General features: G+C 41.2%; 1 protein-coding gene across 2 annotated transcripts in view; it reads left to right on the forward strand.

Moving 5' to 3' along the window:
* mocos (molybdenum cofactor sulfurase) overlaps positions 1 to 23,909 on the forward strand; it is a 465,613-nt gene that overhangs the window by 362,211 nt on the left and 79,493 nt on the right. For both annotated transcript variants that reach the window (XM_018089449.2, XM_002940985.4), the window contains 2 exons: positions 18,791 to 18,872; positions 21,221 to 21,342. In XM_018089449.2, the coding sequence (XP_017944938.2) occupies positions 18,791 to 18,872; positions 21,221 to 21,342 (204 nt within the window). The remainder of the gene's footprint in view (positions 1 to 18,790; positions 18,873 to 21,220; positions 21,343 to 23,909) is intronic.

Here is a 23,909-nt window from a genome sequence, read left to right on the forward strand (position 1 = left end):
TACAGTTTTTTTGGGGTTTTTTTTTTTTTTGCACACTTATATACACCTATATACACTCATATACACACTTACACACTGTCACACAACTTTTACACATGCACACACATGTATACACAAACACTTTTTTTTTTTTTTAAATTTTTCAATTTTTTTTACCACTTTGTTTTTAGTTTCTTTTCCTTAAAAACTGTTTATTATGACAGCGTGACTATTGGATAAGATATTCTGACCACTAATTACGCTGTTGTGTGACTTATTTTGTTGTTTCACTAATTTGCACAATTTTTGTGGTTTTATTGCATTTTTATCCCTGTATTAGTATTCCTAATCTGTTTTTAGCATAGCTTTGCCATGTGTAACTTTGGTGTAGAAAAATAACTTTATCTATTTTGAATTCCTCAGAATGTGTACGTTCTAAAAATATATGGTTTCTGGGTTTTTCTGTATAGTTAGGGGGGGTTACAGCACATAATACACTGACAGGGGGCTCTGTGTGCAAAAGCTGAGTTGGCAGGCTAGAAATCCATATGCGCTATTTTCATTTTGGGGTCAGTACACACCACAGACTTTGGTATATCTATGCATATTGGGCATCAAACTGGTCAGTAGGCCTCTGGTGTTTCTATTTGGGGTGATTTGCCTTTGTACGCAAGAAATTGTGTGGGATAAATGTGGCAAATCGCAACATTTTTAGGCGATTTTCTGAAATGTCATAAAAACCACTAACTTTAGGAAAGCTTTGCGGCTTGGTACTTTGGTGTAGAAAGGACTCTTTACCCATGTTGGATTTGTCAGAATGTGTACTTTCCAAAAATATATGGTTTTCTGGGTTTTTCTGTATAGTTTGGGGGTGTTACAGCACATAATACGCTGACAGGGGGCTCTGTATGCAAAAGCTGAGTTGGCAGGCTAGAAATCCATATGCGCTATTTTCATTTTGGGGTCAGTACACACCACAGACTTTGGTATATCTATGCGTACTGGGCATCAAACTGTTAAGTAGGCCTCTGGTGTTTCTATTTGGGTTGATTTGCCTTTGTACGCAAGAAATTGTGTGAGATAAATGTGGCAAATCGCAACATTTTTAGGCGATTTTCTGAAATGTCATAAAAATCGGCAAACTTAGGAAACCTTTGCGGCTTGGTACTTTGGAGTAAAAGGAAATGTGTACCCATTATAGATTTGAGGGAATGTGTACTTTCCAAAAATATATGGCTTTCTGGGGTGAGCGTACTTTTTTGTAGCATTATCCCACATAAAGGATGTAAATGTGTTTATTTTCTGAAATGACGCATCATATGGGGGTATGTTCCACATATTTAGGTAAACCTATACATATTGGTCATCAAACTGTTCAGTGGACCCCTGGCGTTCAAATTTAGGGTGTTTTATCTTGGTACCTAATGCTATGTGGGAGATAAGATGCTGCAAAGTGGAAGCTTTGAGCGGATTTTTGGAAATGTCATCAAAATTGCTAACTTTCTAAATGCTTTGCGGCTTGGTACTTTGGAGTAGAAAGACACGGGTACCCATTTTAGGTTCGGGGGAATGTGTACTTTCCAAAAATATATGACTTTCTGGGGTGAGTGTACTTTTTACTAGCTTTATCCCACATATAATGATGTAAATGTGTTGATTTTGCAGGAGCTGAAATGACAGAAATGATAGATCATAGGGGGGCATTTTCACATTGGGGCCCCTACATGCCACATACTTAGGTAAACCTATACATATTGGGCATCAAACTGTTCAGTGGACCCCTGGTGTTCAAATTTAGGGTGTTTTATCTTGGTACCTAATGCTATGTGGGAGATAAGGTGCTGGAAACTGGAAGCTATGAAGGGATTTTTGGAAATTTCATCAAAATTTCTAACTTTCTAAATGCTTTGCGGCTTGGTACTTTGGAGTAGAAAGACACGGGTACCCATTTTAGATTCGGGGGAATGTGTACTTTCCAAAAATATAGGACTTTCTGGGGTGAGCATACTTTTTACTAGCTTTATCCCACATATAATGATGTAAATGTGTTGATTTTGCAGGAGCTGAAATGACAGAAATGATAGATCATAGGGGGGTATGTTCACATTGGGGCCCCTACATGCCACATACTTGAGTAAACCTATACATATTGGGCATCAAACTGTTCAGTGGACCCCTGGCATTCATATTTAGGTTGTTTTATCTTGGTACCTAATGCTATGTGGGAGATAAGGTTCTGGAAACTGGAAGCTATGAAGGGATTTTTGGAAATTTCATCAAAATTGCTAACTTTCTAAATGCTTTGTGGCTTGGTACTTTGGAGTAGAAAGACACGGGTACCCATTTTAGGTTCGGGGGAATGTGTACTTTCCAAAAATATATGACTTTCTGGGGTGAGCATACTTTTTACTAGCTTTATCTCACATATAATGATGTAAATGTATTGATTTTGCAGGAGCTAAAATGACAGAAATGATAGATCATATGGGGGTATGTTCACATTGGGGCCCCTACATGCCACATACTTAGGTAAACCTATACATATTGGGCATCAAACTGTTCAGTGGACCCCTGGTGTTCATATTTAGGTTGTTTTATCTTGGTACCTAATGCTATGTGGGAGATAAGGTGCTGGAAACTGGAAGCTATGAAGGGATTTTTGGAAATTTCATCAAAATTGCTAACTTTCTAAATGCTTTGCGGCTTGGTACTTTGGAGTAGAAAGACATGGGTACCCATTTTAGATTCGGGGGAATGTGTACTTTCCAAAAATATGTGACTTTCTGGGGTGAGCATACTTTTTACTAGCTTTATTCCACATAAAATAATGTAAATGTGTTGATTTTGCAGGAGCTGAAATGATAGATCACATGGGGGTATGTTCACATTTGGGCCCCTACATGCCACATACTTAGCTAAACCTATACATATTGGGTATCAAACTGTTCAGTGGACCCCTGGCATTCATATTTAGGGTGTTTTATTTGGTTACTTTATGACCTGTAGGAGATAAGATACTATAGACTCGAAGCTTTGAAGCAATTTTTTTAAAACTTCACAAATTTTGATAAAAACCTATAACTTTAGAAAAGCATTGCGACTTGGTAGTTTGGAGTAGACAGACAATTGTGCCTACTCTGGATTCCCCAGAATCTGTTCTTTCCAGAAATGTGTAATTTTCTGGTATAAACCTTCTGTTAGTGGAAGTTTTGGCCTTGAAATCTAAAGTATGCAGCTTTGTGAAGCAGTGCTTTGGAAATTTGGTAGTGTACTGCTGGGAGTTTTTGACCTATACAAGTGAGAATTCTCCATAAAACTATATATATTTGGTATTGGCACATTCAGGAGACATGGGACTTTCCAAATCAGTTGTATTTTTGTGCATAAAATAATTTTTGTTTCTGGTATGTGTGTTTATATTTTGAAAAATATGATTTTTTTTAAATTTTTAGACATTTGGAAGCCTATATCTTGTTACAGAATTGGAATTACACCAAAATTCTACCATATTTTGAAAGCTTAGTTTGTCCTGAAAAAAACAATATATTGTTTTCCTGGGTAAACTAAAAGTCCCCCCGAGGAAAGGCCCCTAAAGTGAAACAGTGCAAAATGTTCAAATACTGTCTGGCAATACAAGTTCCGCTTTAACCAAAACGGCTGGCAGTGAAAGGGTTAAACTGTCAGCCTGTGTAGAAAAATCTTGCTCCGGAGTGTAATTGTAGTTTCCATCCCTTAAAATATTTAGCACTCAGTGCACACTGCTGGAGGGATCGGCACCCTCCCAGGACACAGGCACTCAGAGCTGCAAAATGGGACAAGCCCTTTAAAAATCTTTATTGCGGAGGTGCAATGTTTCGGGGCAAAGTAACCCCTTTATCAAGCATACGGGTCTGTGAAAGTGACAACATTTTATGTCAAATCATTTGCATAATTAATTAACACATTTAAATAAATATTTCAACAACACACAAATATAATATAAATTTTGTCGTCCATAGGCAGCACAGGTACTAGTGGGTTAATGCAGTCTTCTACTGCCCTCCCTCTTCCCTGCATTAGCCCCACCTCCAACAGTTTTTTGCTATCCTGCTTCCTGGAGGCAGGAGCTTTGGGAGCTATGCTCCCTTCATTTTATTTTCTTTGACTTCATTTTATCCCTTTTTTACTTTACTTCATTTTATCTTTATTACTATTATGCTCTTTACTCCTTAAACTATTTGACTTATTTTCTTTAGCCGCTCTCAAGGATCTTTGCTATCCAGGACCAAGGGTGCAAACCCTCCCCACCAAAGCACGCTTCTATGCTGCCAGGGACCCCCCCCCCACCCCACTAATACTCACAAACTGACACAGATGGCATGCTCCTACACTGCCACTACCAGGGGGCAAAAGAGGGGACAAAAAACTATGCTGCAGCGCTAGCTCTGATGTTCCAAGAAAGGGGACTCGGTTCGCAGGGTATGCTGTAGTGCTACCTGAACCGTCACCAAACTGGCTCACAATTAAGGCAAGCCGTTGCGCTGTCAGGGAAGCCACCAATCCCCCCCCCACAGCCACCCGATCGCACTGCGGCCACGCTTCCCGACATCAGGCGCCACTTTTCAAATTCGGCACCATTTTTTCTCCTCACTGAGGCGTGCCAACCGGAAGACGCGGTTCGCATCAGCGCACTTCCGCTGCAGCGCAGGGCAGGGGAATTACAGCGCGCGGATCGGCTCGCAGTCAGAAATGCGGGGAGGGATCTCTTGTGCAAGGCAGAGGAAGTGCAAAAGGCATTCTAAGGCCCCATACTCTAAAGGTACGGTTAGCACAGCACCTCCTTTATTTCTGTTGGCTCTACTATATTTCTTTCAAACACTAAGTAGCCTAACATGGCATCTGAGGTATCTAACTCGCCCAGACCAGATACAGGGGACCCACTAAGACCCACAGAACAAGCTCAGGGTATGGGCAAACGGCAAAATAAACGCTCTTAGCCCAAGGAGCATGCTCAAGACAGCAAACGGAGCAAGCTTTCCCCACAACATACAGAAAGCCCATCCGATATACCCAATTGGTTTAAACCCTTCAAACCACTTTACTGGGTATCTCTTCCTCACTTGAAAAGCTGTCCACAGTACAACTTACTCACTAGAGTGTTACATCAGACAAAGCCACTACAGCTGGCCCAATGACCAGTGCATCTTCAGACCCCGTACAACCAGAAACAGAGGCCTATACCTCAGATGAAGAGAACCCAGCCTTTAGTGACTCAGAAAGTATAGACCCAGTTACACACTCATCTGGTTTATCCCATAGGTCCCAGTCAGAGGCAGTTAATGTCCTACTCACGGACATGTTTCAAACCCTGGGTATTCAGGAAGAGGTAAAGGAGCAAAATACACTAGTTAAACTATTTGGTTTATCTCACCGACACCGAAAACACTTCCCAGTACATGGGACAGTAGAAGAGCTCATTAAAAAAGAATGGAAAACCCCGGATCGCAGATTAGCTAAAGACAAACGAGTTTACACTCTCTACCCATTTGACCAAACACACAAAGACCTGTGGGACAACATCCCTAAGGTGGACGCGCTGGTAGCTAGGCTGGCCAAATGCACCGCCATCCCATTAGAAGACGGAACGTCTTTTCGGGATTCCATGGACAGGAAGGCTGAAAGTCTACTCAAAAACATTTTTCTTCTACTAATACAGCTTTCAAACCCACTGTAGCCTCAGCCTGTGTGTTGCGCACGGCAGTCTTATGGCTTGAAGAAGCCCTCGCTGCAACCACAGATGAATCATTCGACATGCACAGCCAACTGTCTGTGATTCCTCCTTGGACACACTACAACTACTTGCCAAGACCTCCGCCATGTCAGGCGGGCTCTCTGGATGAAAACCTGGAGTGCCGACCCTTTACAGGTGCCTCACTATTCGGCCCAGAACTAGATATAATCAACAAGATTACAGGTGGAAAAAGTAATTTCCTCCCTCAAGACAAGAAAACACGCCTAAGCGGCTCTCAACCCAAGCGGCCCTTTCGCTCCAATAGCTACACCGGTCTCTCCCCGCAATGCTCTAGGCCACAAAACATATTCAGGATCCACAAAGACCTGCCGGCCCAACAAGAAACTGACCTGGAACACACAGAGACGTCCCTTTAAAGGGACTTCGGAAAAACTTCAGGATGCATGAAGACCAAGCCCTTCCCGGGATGCAGAAGGCAGTAGGGGGCCGCCTCCTACTCTTCAGGGAGGCATGGCTGTCTACTAACTCAACTCGTTTCTTCGGGCTACAATATCCAATTCCACCACTATCCCCCCGGCAAATTTCTACAATCAAATACGCCTCCCACAGCGCAAAAGAGACTCACACTCAAACAGGCCATAGACAACATGCTAATTTCCAAACCAATTCCTACTGGTACCATCATTCAAGATGGAGTCCCTGAGCTCCGTCATAGCCAGTGTACAGCAGGGGGACTTCTTCATGTCCATCGATCTTCGGGACGCTTACCTACACATCTCTATACACCAAGATCATCAAAAATACCTGAGGTTTGCATTCGCCAGAAGACATTTCCAGTTTCAGGCACTCCCCTTCGGCTTGGCCATGGCCCCACAGGTTTTCATGAAGGTGATGGCAGCCCTAGTGGCCTACATGAGACAATAAGGACCACATGTCCTCCCCTATCTGGACAACCTCTTGCTTAGAGCCCCGTCCCACTCCCAATCATGGGCCAGGACCAACAAATCCATAACCATCCTAGAAGCACATGGGTGGCAAATACACCTCAAAAAAGTACCTTAATCCCAGCGCAGTCCATCGTCTTCCTAGACGTACGCGTCGACTCCAACCAACACATGGTCTCTCTTCCAACGGAAAAACAACTATGCCTCAAGGTGGCAACACAACAAGCCATCGACGCAAAGTCAATCACCGCAAGAACTTGCATGCGACTCCTCGGTCTTATGACCTCAACCATAGAACTAGTCCCATTTGCCCAGTTTCACATGCAGCCCCTACAATTATACTCCCTCAGACAATGGGCAAGGCTTCAGCATGACCTCAGAAGCCCAATATTCTTGTCACAATGCACAAAAGACTCTCTACAATGGTGGCTCCAACCCAAGAATCTCCCAGCAGGCAGGACCTGCTCATTCACCAATTGGGCAGTCATCACAACAGACGCCAGCTTACTCGGTTGGGGTGGCATCTACGGCCACAGAACAGTGCAAGGACTATGGTCCCCACAGGAGGCAAAACTCCACATCAATTTGTTAGAAATTTGAGCTGTATTCCTTTCCATCACCCACTGGACACACCTACTGCACGGACACCCAGTAAAGATTCAGTCAGACAATGCCACCACAGTGACCTATATAAATCACCAGAGCGGCACAAAGAGCCACGCCTCTTGGAAGGAAGTATCCCAGCTACTCCAATGGGCAGAAGACAATCACTCCCACCTCACGGCAGTGTACATCCCAGGCCATCTCAACTGGGAAGCAGACTTCCTCAGCCGGAACTTCATAGACCCAGGAGAGTGGTCCCTCCACAAGGCCGTTTTCCAAAGGACCCCACAGGTGGACCTGATGGCCTCCCGATTCAATCAACAGGTTCCTCGCTATTGCACCAGATACCGAGACCCAAAAGCATTCGCAATCGACGCAATGACCACGCCTTGGGACTACACACTAGTATACATCTTTCCCCCCATTTCCATGATCCACCCAGTCCTCCGCAGGCTTCTCCAATTCCAGACAACAGCCATCGTCCTCACTCCATTTTGGCCACGAAGACCGTGGTTCTCCGACCTCCAAGCACTAGCAATAGCACCACCACCTTGGAGACTCCCCTTGAGGCCAGACCTTTAACACCAGAGTGGACTGCTCCACCCTGCGCTGGAAAACCTGGCTCTCACGGCATGGCTATTGAGACCGCCATCTGGTCACGGAAAGGCTTCTCCGACAAGGTGACATCCACGCTTCTTAAAGCCCGTAAACCAACCACGGCCGCATCCTACCATCGGATTTGGAATACCTTCCTCACACGGTGCACAGAAGTGCAACGTAATACTTCCAAATGCCATATCCCTACACTACTGGACTTCCTTCAAGAAGGCCTGGACAAGGGCCTGGGAGTTTACTCCCTCAAAGTGCAAGTGTCCGCCCTTTCGCTACTGTTTCAAGACCAACTCACGCTACACCCAGATGTCAGGACATTCCTACAGGCGGCAACACACATCAAGTCTCCATACAAGAACCCAATCTCTAATATCAGCTGTGCTAGCCGTAACTGTTGGAGGTGGGGCTAATGCAGGGAAGAGGGAGGGCAGTCAGGGGGACAGACCCAAGCCTGTTCTTTTTTGTTTGCTATCCTGCCTCCTAAAGGGAAGACTGCATTAACCCACTAGTACCTGTGCTACCATGACAGGACTCCGAGAAAAGGCTTTATCGGTGAGTAAACAAATCCTCTTATACTTTACTAGCAGCATGGTGTACAAAATGTAAACAGTGCATAGAAAAAGTGCAATAAGTGCATGTAAACAGTTTTCCCATCAAGAAACACAGTTTAAAATTCAAGTCTCCTGACAAAACTGAAACCAAGTGTTGAAGTAAACGGCATTCCCCACAGGATACTAAAATACAAAACATTTCAACCACATTAAACTAAAATTGTTACAATTAAAAACATGTTTCAATTCATGTATCAGTTAGTTACAAAAAAACAAGTATCTTACCCTACATGCAGCGGAAATAAAGTATCTATCCCTGATGTGCAACCAAGAGGATTACATATTTGTAATAAAAACATACATAATAGTAAATGGCCTATATTTATAGAAAACACTCCATATTAAATTCCTCATTTAACCCTTTTGGATGTTGGGATTGTAAAAGCCAGATCCAATAGCATTCCCTTTGTGACAGTACCTTCTTTTTTTCTTGTCCTTGTTTGGCCTTTATTTTTTCTAAGATCGGCCACCTAACTTGTGACACCTGATGCCCATGTGTAAAAAAAAATGCTTGGCAAGCAACGTCTCCCTTTTTTTCTCTATATCCTTACCCTTCTCATTTTTTGTACTTTTTTGGGGGGGGTTGCGGTTGGTAATTACGTATAGTAGATTTGTGCTTGTTGAGCTTAACTTTAATGGTTCTAGTAGTCTGCCCAACATAAGCCAGCCCGCATGGACACTTGACACAGTAGATGACATCTTTACTATCACAGGTAAAGAAGCCACCTACTTTGTGCCTAGTGCCATGCTATGGATGGTTCCTCATACATCTTCCTCATACAGCTCGGGGGTTGATGTAATACATTTAATACGCATTAGTTGGCTTTTCGGGAGCCCCTTAAACAACCCTTGTAGGTGGAAACTAGATAGTCTCAAGAAGTTATTCTTATCAGTCGGTTTCCTATAAACAGAAGTAACAAAATTGGAACCTACAACCTTTACCATAACATCCAAAAATGCATCTCAGAGGAATCCACCTCTAGAGTGAATTTAATAGTAGGATGAACATTATTCAGATAAAATAAAAATTAATTTAATAAATCTAAAGTGCCAGTCCAAAGAAAAAAAGTATCATCCACATAGCGCATATAGCTCCAAATGTAAGGTTTATACGTAGTGTTGGAAAAAACATAAACCTTTTCAAAATTGTCCATAAAGATGTTAGGCACCATATTGGCACCATACTGGCACCATATTGGCACCCGTGGCACATCCCTGTAGGTGTAAAAAATATTCCTTCATGCGGAATGGATGTGAAAAGATCTTTCACATCCAATGAACAGAGGAAGAACAGGAAGAACAAGAAGGTTAAGGATATAGAGAAAAAAGGAAGACGTTGCTTGTGATTTTTTTACACATGGGCATCAGGTGTCACAAGTTAGGTGGCAGATAGTGCATGGCAGTATGTTCATCTTATTTATTCTACCCACCCAGGATATTGTTGTTTTTGCCCATGTATGTAGATCTAGTTTAAATACATTTATGAGATTAATAAATTCTTTAATTCTGGGAAGATTATTATTCCTAGGTAGGTAAAGTGGGAGTGTGAGGGCTTCATGGGGAAATTTCGCATGATGTCATTAAAGTCTATCCGCGGGAGTGATATGTTGAGAGCTACTGATTTCGATAGGTTTACTTTGAAATGGCTTATCTCGTGGAATTCCTGTAGTTCTAGGAGTAAATTTGGTAGTGATATCCTAGGGTTTGTTATGAAGAATAGTAGATTGTCGGCATATGCTGCTGTTTTTGTTCTCGTGTGCCTATTTTGATTCCAGATATGTTTGGGTTATCTCTGACTTTACATAAGAAACTTTCAACTGAGAGGAGGAATAAGTAAGAGTGACAGGGGGCACACTTGGCGGGTGCCATTTTTAATGTAAAAAGATTCTGACAGCTCACCATTAACACAGAGTTTAGCAGTTGGACTTGTATATAAGGTGGAGATCCATTTTACCATTTATCTCTTGTAAGGTAAGGTTTGGAGCTGAGGCAACAGTGAAGCTATTGGGTGGGACTTGGCCCATTGACTCCTCTACTGTATACACAGAAGAAAAGAACTGGTTAAGCACATCTGCCTTTGAATCATGGTGCCTCTAGATTTAGTAGTGTACAGGGTGCTAGTGTAAACTGTCGAGAATCCCCTGACTCGACAGGGGTACTTTGGCTTTTTTAAAATGGGTTTCTTGTACTAACATTACCTGCAATCTGAGACGCTTCATTTCTTTTAGTAGGTTGTACTGTTTGAGTGGAGTGTTGAGACCCTTGTCATTTAGAGACCCAATTCTTATCTCTTATGAGTAATCAGGTTTAACCATGGATGTATTATTTTCCTGAGCAGTAGGTGAGTAAGTAGGAAAGATAGGAAAGAGTCTGCTTTGCACAGACAAGAAAGATTTAACTGAGTGGTCGTGTCACAACCCAAAGTCATGCCCGTCAGTATCTCTACAGTATTCCCTGTGGGGAGCATGAGTTTGGCCAGTTAGACTAATTCCCGGGTTCCTCGGCCCGAGCAGTTTTATGAGTAGATGTTTACCTAGGTGGGCTCTACTGTGGTAACCACCCTTTTCGCCCTCCCAGATGTTTTCCATATCGGCAGTTTATAGTCTGTTCTCTAGTGATATATAGGTTAGTTAACTGGTTCTCCCAGGGTTGGTGAGGAGATTTAAGTATAAAGAGAGTTCTCTCTTTTTCCCCCTTTTTTTCTATTTTTTTCCTTTTTTCTTTCCCCTTCTTTTTCCTTTTTTTCCCCTTTCCTCTACTTCCTTTTTTTCCCCTTTCCTCTCCTTCCTTTTTCCTTCTTTTCCCCTTTTCCCTTTTTCTTCCCTTCCCTCCCCCCTTTTTGCGTCCTCTCAGCACGCCATGACACCACGCCCCCCCATCCCCAACCATTTTAATCCGTGAGCAACAATCAAATGTAAAAAGAGTTGGAGTGCAACACAAGCATGAAAAATGTTCATAGAGGTGCCAAATAATAGCTGGGATTGGCTATTTGGTAGCTCCTTAGTGGACTGACAGCCTAAATGAGGCTCTGTTTGGCAGTACAACTGGTTTTTATGCAACCAAATCTTGCCAAACCAGGAATTCATAAATAAGCACCTGCTTCGAGGCCACTGGGAGCAACATTCAAGGGGTTGGGAAGCAATGAACCACTGGTTGTGGATCGGTATAGGAGGTGCCAGGTTTGTCCCCTGTCAAATAACCTACAGCCAAGTGTAACCCAGAACAAAAAACCCATCCGCTCATCATGTCAGTCTGTAATCCTATATCTGTTGCTGCAATGCAAATCCCAAAATCATCTAACAGCTCGAATCGATAATTTGCCCACCTTGTTATATTTATTTTATTTAATATTATTTGTTATAATATTTATTTTTTCTTTGATATCTGATGCAAAACATATACTGTTTAAATATATTTATTCTGAAAATGCAATAAATATACTTTTGAATATATTGTAATAAAGTGGTTATTTGCAGTGCCGGCCTTAGGCCGATTGGTCGTAATCGGGCCCCATGCCAATGGGAGCCCTGCACTCCCCCTGGAACCATTTCCTTGCTTGAACAGTGCCACACCAATTAATTTTTGCAAATGAAGTGGTCCAAGCAGTTATAGGATGTGCCTGCCCTGCCACTGCGCACACGCTTTTGCAGAGCAAGATGCAGGACGACACGTGACTCAGGACGTGTTACCTGTACCAACGGCCCCGCCAGGCTCAGTCAGGACAAATAGACCGGTCATCACTGGACTATGAGCACCGCACCACCAGCTACATCATACTGTCTGCCTGCTGCCTCTGTGCCTTACTACCCTGGCCGCACCACACCACCAGCCCATTTGGAAATTCAGTGCTCGCCTTTGCTCTGTCCAGTCAGCACCACATGCTGCACCTCCCTCCAGGCCTCCACATACCACATTCTTCAAGTAGTAAGCCAGGGAAGGTAACAGTTAGTGACTGAGACTCTTTGATGATGATATCATAATTGGGAATCATGATTTCTGGTCTGGTTGGTACTTCCCTCCCACCTCCATCTGTTAACTATTGTGCAGTAAATTAGTCACAGTTTTTATTTTATTAAATTGTTTGGGCCTTAGTTTGCCTTATATTGTTCTTTCTTGGAATCTTGGGTAAGCATGGTGATTGGGAATTGATATAACTATCCTTTTTTTCTAGTGCCTTTTTTGTACTTTTTCATAAATCCACTATTTCAGCAGTGATTTTACAGGAAAGTCTGGGGTTAATGAAGTGCTCACTGGCCATTTCTCCAGTGATTTTACTGTCAAGTCTGGGGTTAAAGGAGTGGTTCACCTTCAAGTTAACTTTTAATACGTTATAGAGTGGCCTATTCCTAGCAACTTTTAATTGGTCTTAAATTTTTATTTTTTATAGTTTTTTTTTATCATTTGCCTTTTCATCTCTTCCCAGCTTTCAAAATGGGGTCACTGACCCTGGCAGCCCATAAATGATTGCTCTGTGAGGCTACAATTTTATTGTTATTGTTACTTTTTATTATCTTTCTGTTTAGGCCCTCTCCTCTTCATAACCCAGTCTTTCATTCAAAGCACTGCCTGGTTGCTAGATTAAACTGGACCCTAGCAACCAGATAGCTGCTGAAATTCAAAACTCGAGAGCTGCTAAATAATTCAAAAACCACAAATAATAAAATATGAAGACCAATTGCAAATTGTCTCATAATAGCACTCTCTACATCAGGGGTCCCCAACCTTTCTTGCTCATGAGCCACAATCAAATGTAAAAACACTTGGAGAGCAACACAAGCATCATAAAATCAGCTTACAGGAGGCTTTATCTGACCCTGCTCCAAACCAACTTTCAGTATTGCTTTACGAAAATGCAATAAAACCCTCACTTTCATCAGACAACTTCCAGTAAACTATATATACTCTACCAATGTTGTGCCATTAGGCTTGCTTGTACTTAAATACTTAAAAACATGCAAAGCAGGAATTATCCATTACTTTCTTATTTATATTTATTCAGGATTTTTATGTGTTTTAGTAAGAGCAGGAATGGTAAGAAAATACCCTGACTTATTTCAAAATGAGAAAACATTTTCCCAGTGTAGTGTTCCATAGCAAACCAGTCTGGTGTTTGCTTTCAGCATATGGAGCAATGTAATAACTAGAGAAAAAATGAGTTAATTGTTAGCTTTTGGGTTATGAGCAATGGGTTATTAAAGAGATGGCAGAATGTTTTTCCTATGATTTTATAGAGTAGAATGGTAGAATTAACTATACAAATTGTCTTCAACAACTTATCCGCCAAAACATCTCTCTGACTTCCTTCCTGGATCTTCATGCTGCTTTTCCCCCACACTGACATGAGCTTCTAATCCCAGACCCTGTTAAAACACCACCATGTGCTTGCTTCGTTCCTGCAGTTGATCATCTGAACAACTATGAAGAAAAACTTGTGCACTTCCTGACTTCAATACAAGTTTCTCCTCTCTTGCTTCAACATTGCTCTCTTTTAGGCTTTCAAATCTAAAATTAACCTCATCTGCCAAAGCATTATCACCCGTATGACTTTCTCCTCACCAGTACAAAACTTCCTAGAGCATCCCAGTCCGTGAAGATGAAGTGTTAAAGCTGCTCTCCTCTTCTCCAGACACCACTTGCTCTCTCTTCCTGCATACACATTTTAAACTTGTCACTCTCAACTGGTATATTTCTGTCCACCTTCATACATGCTCTTATTACACCTATACTCAAGATGCCTTCCTCTGATCTGACTTCCCTTGATTACTATAGGGCAATCTCACTCCTGTCTTTCCCCTCCAAGCTCTTTGAGAGGATAGTCACCAACCAGTTGCTAAACTTTTTGCTTACCAACCAACTTCTCAACCCCTTTCAGTCAGGTTTCCATGCAGGTCACTCTGACCAAGATCATTAACCACATCCATGCTGCTAAGGACCAGTGAAACTATTCCATGTTCATACTCCTGGATCTCTGCAGCATTCAATACAGTTGACCATTGTCTTCTTTTAAAACATCTGCAAACGCTTTTAAAACATCTGCAAATATCTGCAAACGTTTCTCCTAATAGATGGTAGGCTCCTTGGGGCAGGGACTTCATCTGAACTGTATATTGAAAGCTTTTAGCTCTTACCCCTGTGTGTTCACACTTTATAAAGCACTGTGTACAATTGTGGTGCTACATAAATAAATACATTCATACAATACAAACATAGTAATATGTGGAAAGGAACAGTAATGTGTGTGATGTGTGTTATGTACAAACCGGATTCCAAAAAAGTTGGGACACTAAACAAATTGTGAATAAAAACTGAACGCAATGATGTGGAGGTGCCAACTTCTAATATTTTATTCAGAATAGAACATAAATCACGGAACAAAAGTTTAAACTGAGAAAATGTACCATTTTAAGGGAAATATATGTTGATTCAGAATTTCATGGTGTCAACAAATCCCAAAACAGTTGGGACAAGTAGCAATAAGAGGCTGGAAAAAGTAAATTTGAGCATAAGGAAGAGCTGGAAGACCAAATAACACTAATTAGGTCAATTGGCAACATGATTGGGTATAAAAAGAGCTTCTCAGAGTTGCAGTGTCTCTCAGAAGCCAAGATGGGTAGAGGATCACCAATTCCCACAATGTTGCGCAGAAAGATAGTGGAGCAATATCAGAAAGGTATTACCCAGCGAAAAATTGCAAAGATTTTGCATCTATCATCATCAACTGTGCATAACATCATCCGAATATTCAGAGAATCTGGAACAATCTTTGTGCGTAAGGGTCAAGGCCGTAAAACCATACTTGATGCCCGTGATCTCCGGGCCCTTAAACGACACTGCACCACAAACAGGAATGCTACTGTAAAGGAAATCACAGGAATCAAAGGAATACTTCCAGAAACCATTGTCAGTGAACACAATCCACCGTGCCATCCGCCGTTGCCAGCTGAAACTCTACAGTGCAAAGAAGAAGCCATTTCTAAGCAAGATTCACAAGCTCAGGCTTTTTTACTGGGCCAGGGATAATTTAAAATGGAATGTGGCAAAATGGAAGACTGTTCTGTGGTCAGACGAGTCACGATTCAAAGTTCTTTTTGGAAATCTGGGACGCCATGTCATCCGGACCAAAGAGGACAAGGACAACCCAAGTTGTTATCAACACTCAGTTCAGAAGCCTGCATCTCTGATGGTATGGGGTTGCATGAGTGCGTGTGGCATGGGCAGCTTGCATGTCTGGAAAGGCAGCATCAATGCAGAAAAATATATTCAGGTTCTAGAACAACATATACCGTATATACTCGAGTATAAGCCGATCCGAATATAAGCCGAGGTACCTAATTTTACCTAAGAAAACTGGAAAAACTTATTGACTCGAGTATAAGCCTAGGCATCCATTTCTTTTAACACACCTGCACACTAGCTTGTGTCTGAGTAGTAAGGGTAGCGCCAGATTACTTGTCCAACTGGCCAACCATGTTATCATTTTAATTTGGGTGATTAGAAAGGAAAGGTTTGCATGTAGTACAGTGATATCCCAGCACAGAAGGAAAAAGGGGGTACATAGGGGGAATGTAGAACAGAAAGCAAATCAGAAAGTAGAAAACCTCAACTCATACTATAATAATGTAGACATTTGTGTATTCCATCGTCTTACTGTTTTGGCTTTTATTACATATTGGGGATGGAGTTATCATCATAAGTGATGGCACGGAGGGGTGGACGGCAGCCAGGTCCTCCAGGGGGCCCATGGGTATCTAATATGTTTACTTTTGCATATTTGACCTTGGTTGCTAATAGACATCCATTTTAGGGCAGCCTGGGTCAGTGGTTTTGTTGCCCACTGAAGAGAAAGCCCTGGAGCATGTGTGTTATAAGGCTTCTGTGCAACGTGTCACATACTGCAGCCCTATTAGAACAGACAAAAAATAATTGGCGACTTAAGGAGCATAAAATAAGAGAAATCAAATCCAAAGGATGAGACATGTCTCTGAATGTGTCTGGCAGGATGTGCGATCCCCCTGAGGCATAATGTCCATTTTCATATTGATGAACTGTCAGGTGCAAAAAATGGCATGAACTTATACCTCCTGGTCATTAACACTCAGCTAAACTCTTATCTGCCGAGCTGGCTCTCCTTGTAACCAAAGATATCAGAATGCCTCAAATGGTGCAAGGGAGAATGCATAGGTCTTGCTTTATTCATTAAACAGCTCATTTAAATTCCATTTCGTTTACCACGGAGGCAACAATCAGCAATTTTATGAAAAACGGCAGCCCGTAATACCTTGCTACAGCCATCGGATGCATACCGGCATTCGGCGCACACGTGTCATGTCGCGCTCTGCGTGACGCGCGTGAGTGTGCGCCAAATGCTCTAGCTGCGCTCGCTGGCTGTAGCAAGGTATTACGGGCTGCCTTTGCAGGGAGGGGGTCGCAGAGTAAGCGCATGGACACGCATCGGCGGGGGGGGTGCGTGCAGCTACGCACTTGGGCAGCGTTACATCAGTATCTACCGTATATACCCGAATATAAGCCGAGGATTACTTTTTCAGCTCTTTTTTAGGGCTGAAAATCTCGGCTTATACTCGAATATATACGGTACTCCCATCCAGCGTCATCTCTTTCAGGGAAGACCCTGCATTTTTCAATAAGATAATGCCAGACCACATTCTGCATCAATCACAACATCATGGCTGCATAGGAGAAGGATCCGGGTACTGAAATGGCCAGTCTGCAGTCCAGATCTTTCACCTATAGAGAACATTTGGCGCATCATAAAGAGGAAGGTGCGACAAAGAAGGCCCAAGACGATTGAACAGTTAGAGGCCTGTATTAGACAAGAATGGGAGAGCATTCCTATTCCTAAACTTGAGAAACTGGTCTCCTCAGTCCCCAGACGTCTGTTGAGTGTTGTAAGAAGAAGGGGAGATGCCACACAGTGGTGAAAATGGCCTTGTCCCAACTTTTTTGGGATTTGTTGACACCATGAAATTCTGAATCAACATATTTTTCCCTTAAAATGGTACATTTTCTCAGTTTAAACTTTTGTTCCATGATTTATGTTCTATTCTGAATAAAATATTAGAAGTTGGCACCTCCACATCATTGCATTCAGTTTTTATTCACAATTTGTTTAGTGTCCCAACTTTTTTGGAATCCGGTTTGTAATATATCAATCTCCCATGTAAAATAAAGTGTTATGAAATATCTGCAGATACCACTTGGATGCATCAAATATTTTGTAATATATAAGAAAACTCCAACACCGTTGGCTAAGGGATAAAAACAACAAAGATATATAAAGTGTAGTATTTCCTTTTAGCAATACACCCTTTGTAATCCAAAGTATAACTGGATCACAGGTGATCAGTAGAAAAAAGATCACATTTTTAATACCAGCCAATAGATTCTAAAAACAATATTAATAATTAAATGAAATCCCTTATCTGTGGTGGTTCTATGCAAAAAAGAGGAAATTGACACCCAGTACAAATACGAAAATATAACTTATATTAGAAGGAGATTATTGAACTATAACTCACCCACTAATTATAGTGCACAGATATAGGTGGGTACTCACAGACCCCTGATATAATGCAGGCTCCATTACATTGAAATCATGGTTGATAATCTTCCGTGATATTCCAAATCAGCACTAAAAGCCAAGACAGAAGGCACATTCTAGCAGCTTGAGGACTGGTGTGAGACAGGGATCAAGACTTTGGTTAGAGTGTTTTGAGTATTTTAAGTGCCACAAAGTTGCTTTTAATCTTGTAAGTGCAATATATGTTTTATACTTTATTAAACTAAAGGATTTTACACTATTGGCAATTTTCCTGCTTATTATATGCTTTTAGTAAAAGCCATAATGCTGATTTGGAATATCAAGGAAGATTATCAATCATGCGATGCGCCTGCATTGAATCCGGGGTCAGTGAGTACCCACCTACACTCTAATTTTGTGGAGAGTTATAGTTCAAAAAGAACCATTCTCCTTCTAATATAAGTAATATTTTCATATTTGCACGGGGTGTTAATTTCCTCTTTTGAATCTATTGGATTTAAAGATTTGATCTTTTCTCTACTGATCACCTGTATAGTTATAATTTGGATCACAAAGGGTGTATTGCTAAAAGGAAATACTACACTATATACAGTTTTGCTGTTTTTATGGAGTTTTTCTTGTTTGTTTTGAACTAAAAGGAATTTTTGGGAATTCCAACTTTGGCAGGGACAGGCTTGAAACTTTTACACATAGCCTTATTTATTTGTTTTATCAAATATTTTATGTTTTATATCCCCAATTGCGTCAACAGGAATGGATCCAATAGAAACACCTCTAATGGATGACAGCGATGCAAAAGCTCCCGTATGCCAAAATAAAGTCTGTGGAGATAGGTATGTGAAACAAGAAACTTAAATATGGAATGCACTTAAACGTGGAATTCTTTACCAGGAACCAAAGCACAGTAAAACTAATTAAACTTCAGGGTCTGTAATTCAGCACCTGGTACAATGCTTGGAATGAGTCACTTGCATGTAAGGTTATTTTCACCTGACTATGACAGTGTATACTTTTATATATAAGAATTTATCTTTGACTTTCTTCCTGAAGGCATATTCTAGGTCTATGATGAGCTGCCATTCCTTGCTGTTCTTCATGATAAATGAAGATAAACATAATTACTTGACAGGAAGGTGGTATAGAGAGTGGCCTGCACAGATGAAGAGCTCAGTATAACTTACAGGGTACTGTTAATAACCTGTTAACATACCTCCCAACATTTGAAAAGTAGAAGGAGGCACGCCCCAAAAACAGGCCCATTTTACAAAACCACACCTGAAAAGCATAACATATGCACCAGAAGACAGACACGGTGGCCCCAATCATTTTATGACATATTGTGGCCCTAAGGATTTCATTACGCACTGTGGCACTTGTATATCATGACAGACTCAGTGTAGCACAAGCATTCCATGCTACATATTGACCCTCAGCATCTCTAATACCCATTTCTAAACAATTCAAAACTCAGAAAATTACCAAAGCTGTATAAAGTCCCATCAGTACAAAGGAGACACAGACATTGGTAGCCAGGTCCCCCTAAAACATTGGTAGCCAGGGCCCCCCTAAAACATTGGTAGCCAGGTGTTACATTTTGCATTGGTGCCAGGGCAGGGACCCCCTAAAACATTGCTGGTCCTCCTCCAGTGTCCCTGTACTATGGGCCGCTCCCCACTGCAGCATCATCCAGCTCCCCCTTAGCATCCTCCCAAACATCCTCCAGCTCCCTCCCAGCATCCTCCAGTTCCCCCTTAGCATCCTCCAGCTCCCTCCCAACGTCCTCCCTAGCATTCCCCAGCTCCCCATTAACTTCCTCCAGCTCCCCCCTAGGAAGCAAGACATTTGAAGAACAATCCAGGACTACGGGACAGGGCGGAGAAATCAGGACTGTCCCGCTTAAAGTGGGACAGTTGGGAGGTATGTGTTAATGTTACTGGAGCTAAATTTAGGCTTTGAAACTATTATTTATATTATCACAGTATGTTCAGATGAAGCTGGAGAAAACGGTTCCATTCCATTAGGAGATGACAGTTCCATTTTACAGTGGAATACATTATTTGGAAACTTTGAATTACAGAAAGGCCATCTCCCATAGACTCATTATAAGCAAATAATTCCAATTTTTAAAATAAATTTCCTTTTCCTCTGTAATTAAAAAAACAGTACCTGATCCCAACTAAGATATAATTAACCCTTATTGGAGGCAAAACAGTCCTATTGGGTTTATTAAATGTTTAAACATTTTTTTGTAGCCTTAAGGTATGGAGATCCAAATTATGGTTAAGATCCCTTATCAGGAAACCCCCAGGTCCTGAGCATTCTGGATAATACCTGTAATTAAAATATAATGTACTGCTGCCCTGTACTGATTGTGTGTTTGCTACTACAGTTTATATAAGTAAGGTGCTGTGCAGCTGTGGGGGTAAGTCATTCACATGGAAATAGGTCTAAATGACCCAGGTTACACAGCAGACAACAGATGAGTCCTGTATTCTACATAGTTTATCTGCTATGTACCCTGTGCCTTTCTCCTTTTTTTAGCTTGAACAGGTAACCCCATGGCTACAAAGCAGCTTACTTATATATACAGTAGTTGGGTTACAAATGAGCATTACGTAAATAATGTGATGGCTTTTTGCATGCCACCCAACTGTCCCGATTTTCGTGGGAAAGTCCCTCTTTTAACAGCTCAACCGGCAGTCCCGGATTCTTACTGAAAAGTCCCTCATTTTCCTTTGATCTCCTTCACTGAACGCTAAAAAAGATACAAACTTAATTAAAAAATAGCTTTTGGCAGAGAGCCCAGAAATCTTAATAAGCTTCACTTGCACTTAGATACATTGTTTCTCAGACTTAATTAAATAAGTGGGCTTTTGTCAGAGAGCCCAGACAAGCCACACCTGCACTTAGATACAATTGTAACTAATAAGCTAAACGGCTTAGCAAAATTGTAATAACACATAAAACAACACCAAAAGCCCCAGAAATTACTTGCCATTTCATTTTGTCTCTCTTTCCATTTTTCAAATGTTGAGAGGTATGCCTTTTGATATGTAACTAGAGGCACAAAATTCCTCAGTTGTAATGGGTCCAAGTGATGTTGAGCTGCTTTTTTATGATATATCAGATCAAGAATCTGTACAGAATCATATTTGCTCCTAAGGGTTTTTCTGCTTTTTAGAGTGCATACATACGATTGTGGGGAGAAAATTGCAGATTGGCTGTCTCGGTTCCTTAATCGCAAATGCCATTTGATCAGGCAGTCTTCAAATTTCAGTCGGTTTGCAAATGCAAACAGGAAAGGTAACTTGTTTTTATTGGTTCAAAATGCAGTAATGTACCTGTAGAAAAATGTGCATCGCAAATTTTAAAAGCAACTTTTTCTAATATTTTTAATATTTTGTCTAGAAAGGCCAATAAAACATCCTTCAGCCTACCAGTATTTTTATATTTAAAAGTGATTTAGGAAGTGCCAAATTATGTATGAATTTTACACACTTGCTATCTGCTTGTCAGTTATTCCGACACAGAGTCTGGAGAAAATTTCAGGAGAAAAAGAGCAGAGCAATTTGACATGAATTTGTTTCGAGGGCTTACATTTCCTTTAAAGCTCAGTCCTGTCATTGAGCAATTCAAATTTACACATTCTGATGAAATGACACATTTATCAAAGCCAGAAATGCGTTGATAAATGTGACAATTTGTAAAACACTTTAGGGAATATCTCTATGACAGTTAGGAAAGTGTAAACAACTCAGAAAATGAGTTCCTTTGGAGTAGACAGTTTAATTAACAGATAGTAAAGGCAAATGGCAAAGAAAAGACAAGAAGACGAGGAGGTTGAAATGTTTGACATACTTTTTTATGAATAGGACATTTATTCCCAGAACATTGCTTTTGCTTGGAAGGTATGGTATTGAGATGGGACATAAGGCTGTGCAAACATCATTATAACAAGAACACTTTACCATACCTTGTTCTATTAATTTGCAATACCCTTTGCATGGTGGTAAATGCATTTTCTAATTGGGCCAGTGCTGTTAGTGGAGTACTACAGGGGTCAGTCCTTGGTCCTTTGCTTTTCAACTTTATTTTTTATTAATGACCTGGAGGTGGGCATTGAAAGTACTGTTTCTATTTTTGCTGACGATACTAAATTGTGCAAAACTATAAGTTCCATGCAGGATGCTGCCACTTGGCAGAGCGATTTGACATAATTGGAAAACTGGGCAGCAAATTGGAAAATGAGGTTCAATGTGGACAAGTGCAAAGTTATGCACTTTGGTAGAAATAATATAAATGCGAGCTACAGTATTGACTAATTGGTAGTGGTTGGGGGTATCCTTAATGGAGAAGGATCTGGGGTTTTATTTAGTTAACAATTTGTCTAATTCCAGGCAGTGTCATTCTGTGGCTAGTAAAGCAAATAAAGTGCTGTCTCGTATAAAAAAGGGCATTGACTCAAGGGATGAGAACATATTTTGCCTCTTTGTAGGTCCCTGGTAAGGCCTCACCTTGAGTATGCAGTGCAGTTTTGGGCTCCAGTCCTTGAGAAGGATGTTAATGAGCTAAAGAGAGAGTGCAGAGACTTGCAAATAAACTGGTAAAGGGGATGGAAGATTTAAACTATGAGGTTAGACTGTCAAGGTTGGGGTTGTTATGTCTGGGAAAAAAAAGGTGCTTGCGAGGGGACATAATTACTCTGTACAAGTACAGATTATAGGCAGATAATGGATGTTCTTTTTCCCATAAAAATGGCCACCTCTTTAGATTAGAGGAACAGAGCTTCAATTTAAAGTAGCGTAGGTGGTTTTTCACAGTAAGGGCAGTGAGGTTGTGGAAAATCCTTTTCAAATTAAACATGAAACCCAAATTCATTTTTATATTAACACATCCAAACCCATTATAAAGGCATTTAAAAATTCCAGCTGTCAATCATATATTGCTTGCCCCGCCTCTATGCCTTAGGCCCAACTAACAATATAGAAAATAATTTGGAGTTATTTCTTAGGATGACAGGTCCCCTTTAATATATTAATACATAGTTATCATGTTACCTCTTAAGCGCCTCTTCTCCAGTGTAAACAGCCCTAACTTGGCCAGTCTTTCTTCATAACTGAGACTTTCCATACACTTCACCAGCTTAGTTGCCCTTCTCTGGACCCTCTCTAATTCAATGACCTTACATTTTTCCACATTAAATCTCATCTGCCACTTAGTTGCCCAGATTGCCAGTTAGTCAAGATCCTGCTGCAAGGATGCCACATCCTGGATAGAATTGACTGGCCTGCAGAGTTTTGTGTCATCTGCAAACACTGATACATTACTTATAATATCCTCCTCTAAGTCATTTATGTACAAGTTAAACAAAAGTGGACCCAGTACAGAGCCCTGAGGGACCCCACTGAGAACCTTACTCCAAGTAGAGAATGCACCATTAACAACCACCCTCTGTACTGGATCCAGTAGCCAGCTTTCTATATATATATATATATATCTTCACTAAGACCAATAGATCTTAGTTTAGGAAACAGTCGTTTGTGAGGAACGGTATCAAATGCTTTGGCAAAATCCAAATAGATCACATCTACTGCACCCCCACTGTCCAGCTTCTTACTAACCTTATCATAAAGCAATTAAATTGGTCTGACATGACCTGTCCTTTATAAAGCCATGATGATTACTGCTCATAATGCCATTCTCCAGTACATAATTTTGTATGTGAACAAGCCTTAAAATAACTTGGCAACCACGGATGTCAAATTTACTGGCCTATAATTGCCAGGCTGAGATATTACTCCCTTTTTAAATATAGGAAAGGCATTAGCCTTCTTCCAATCCATAGGTACCATACCAGATGAAAACGAGTC

This window comes from Xenopus tropicalis, chromosome 6 (genome assembly GCF_000004195.4).
Source record: "Xenopus tropicalis strain Nigerian chromosome 6, UCB_Xtro_10.0, whole genome shotgun sequence".
NCBI classification, from domain to species: domain Eukaryota; kingdom Metazoa; phylum Chordata; class Amphibia; order Anura; family Pipidae; genus Xenopus; species Xenopus tropicalis.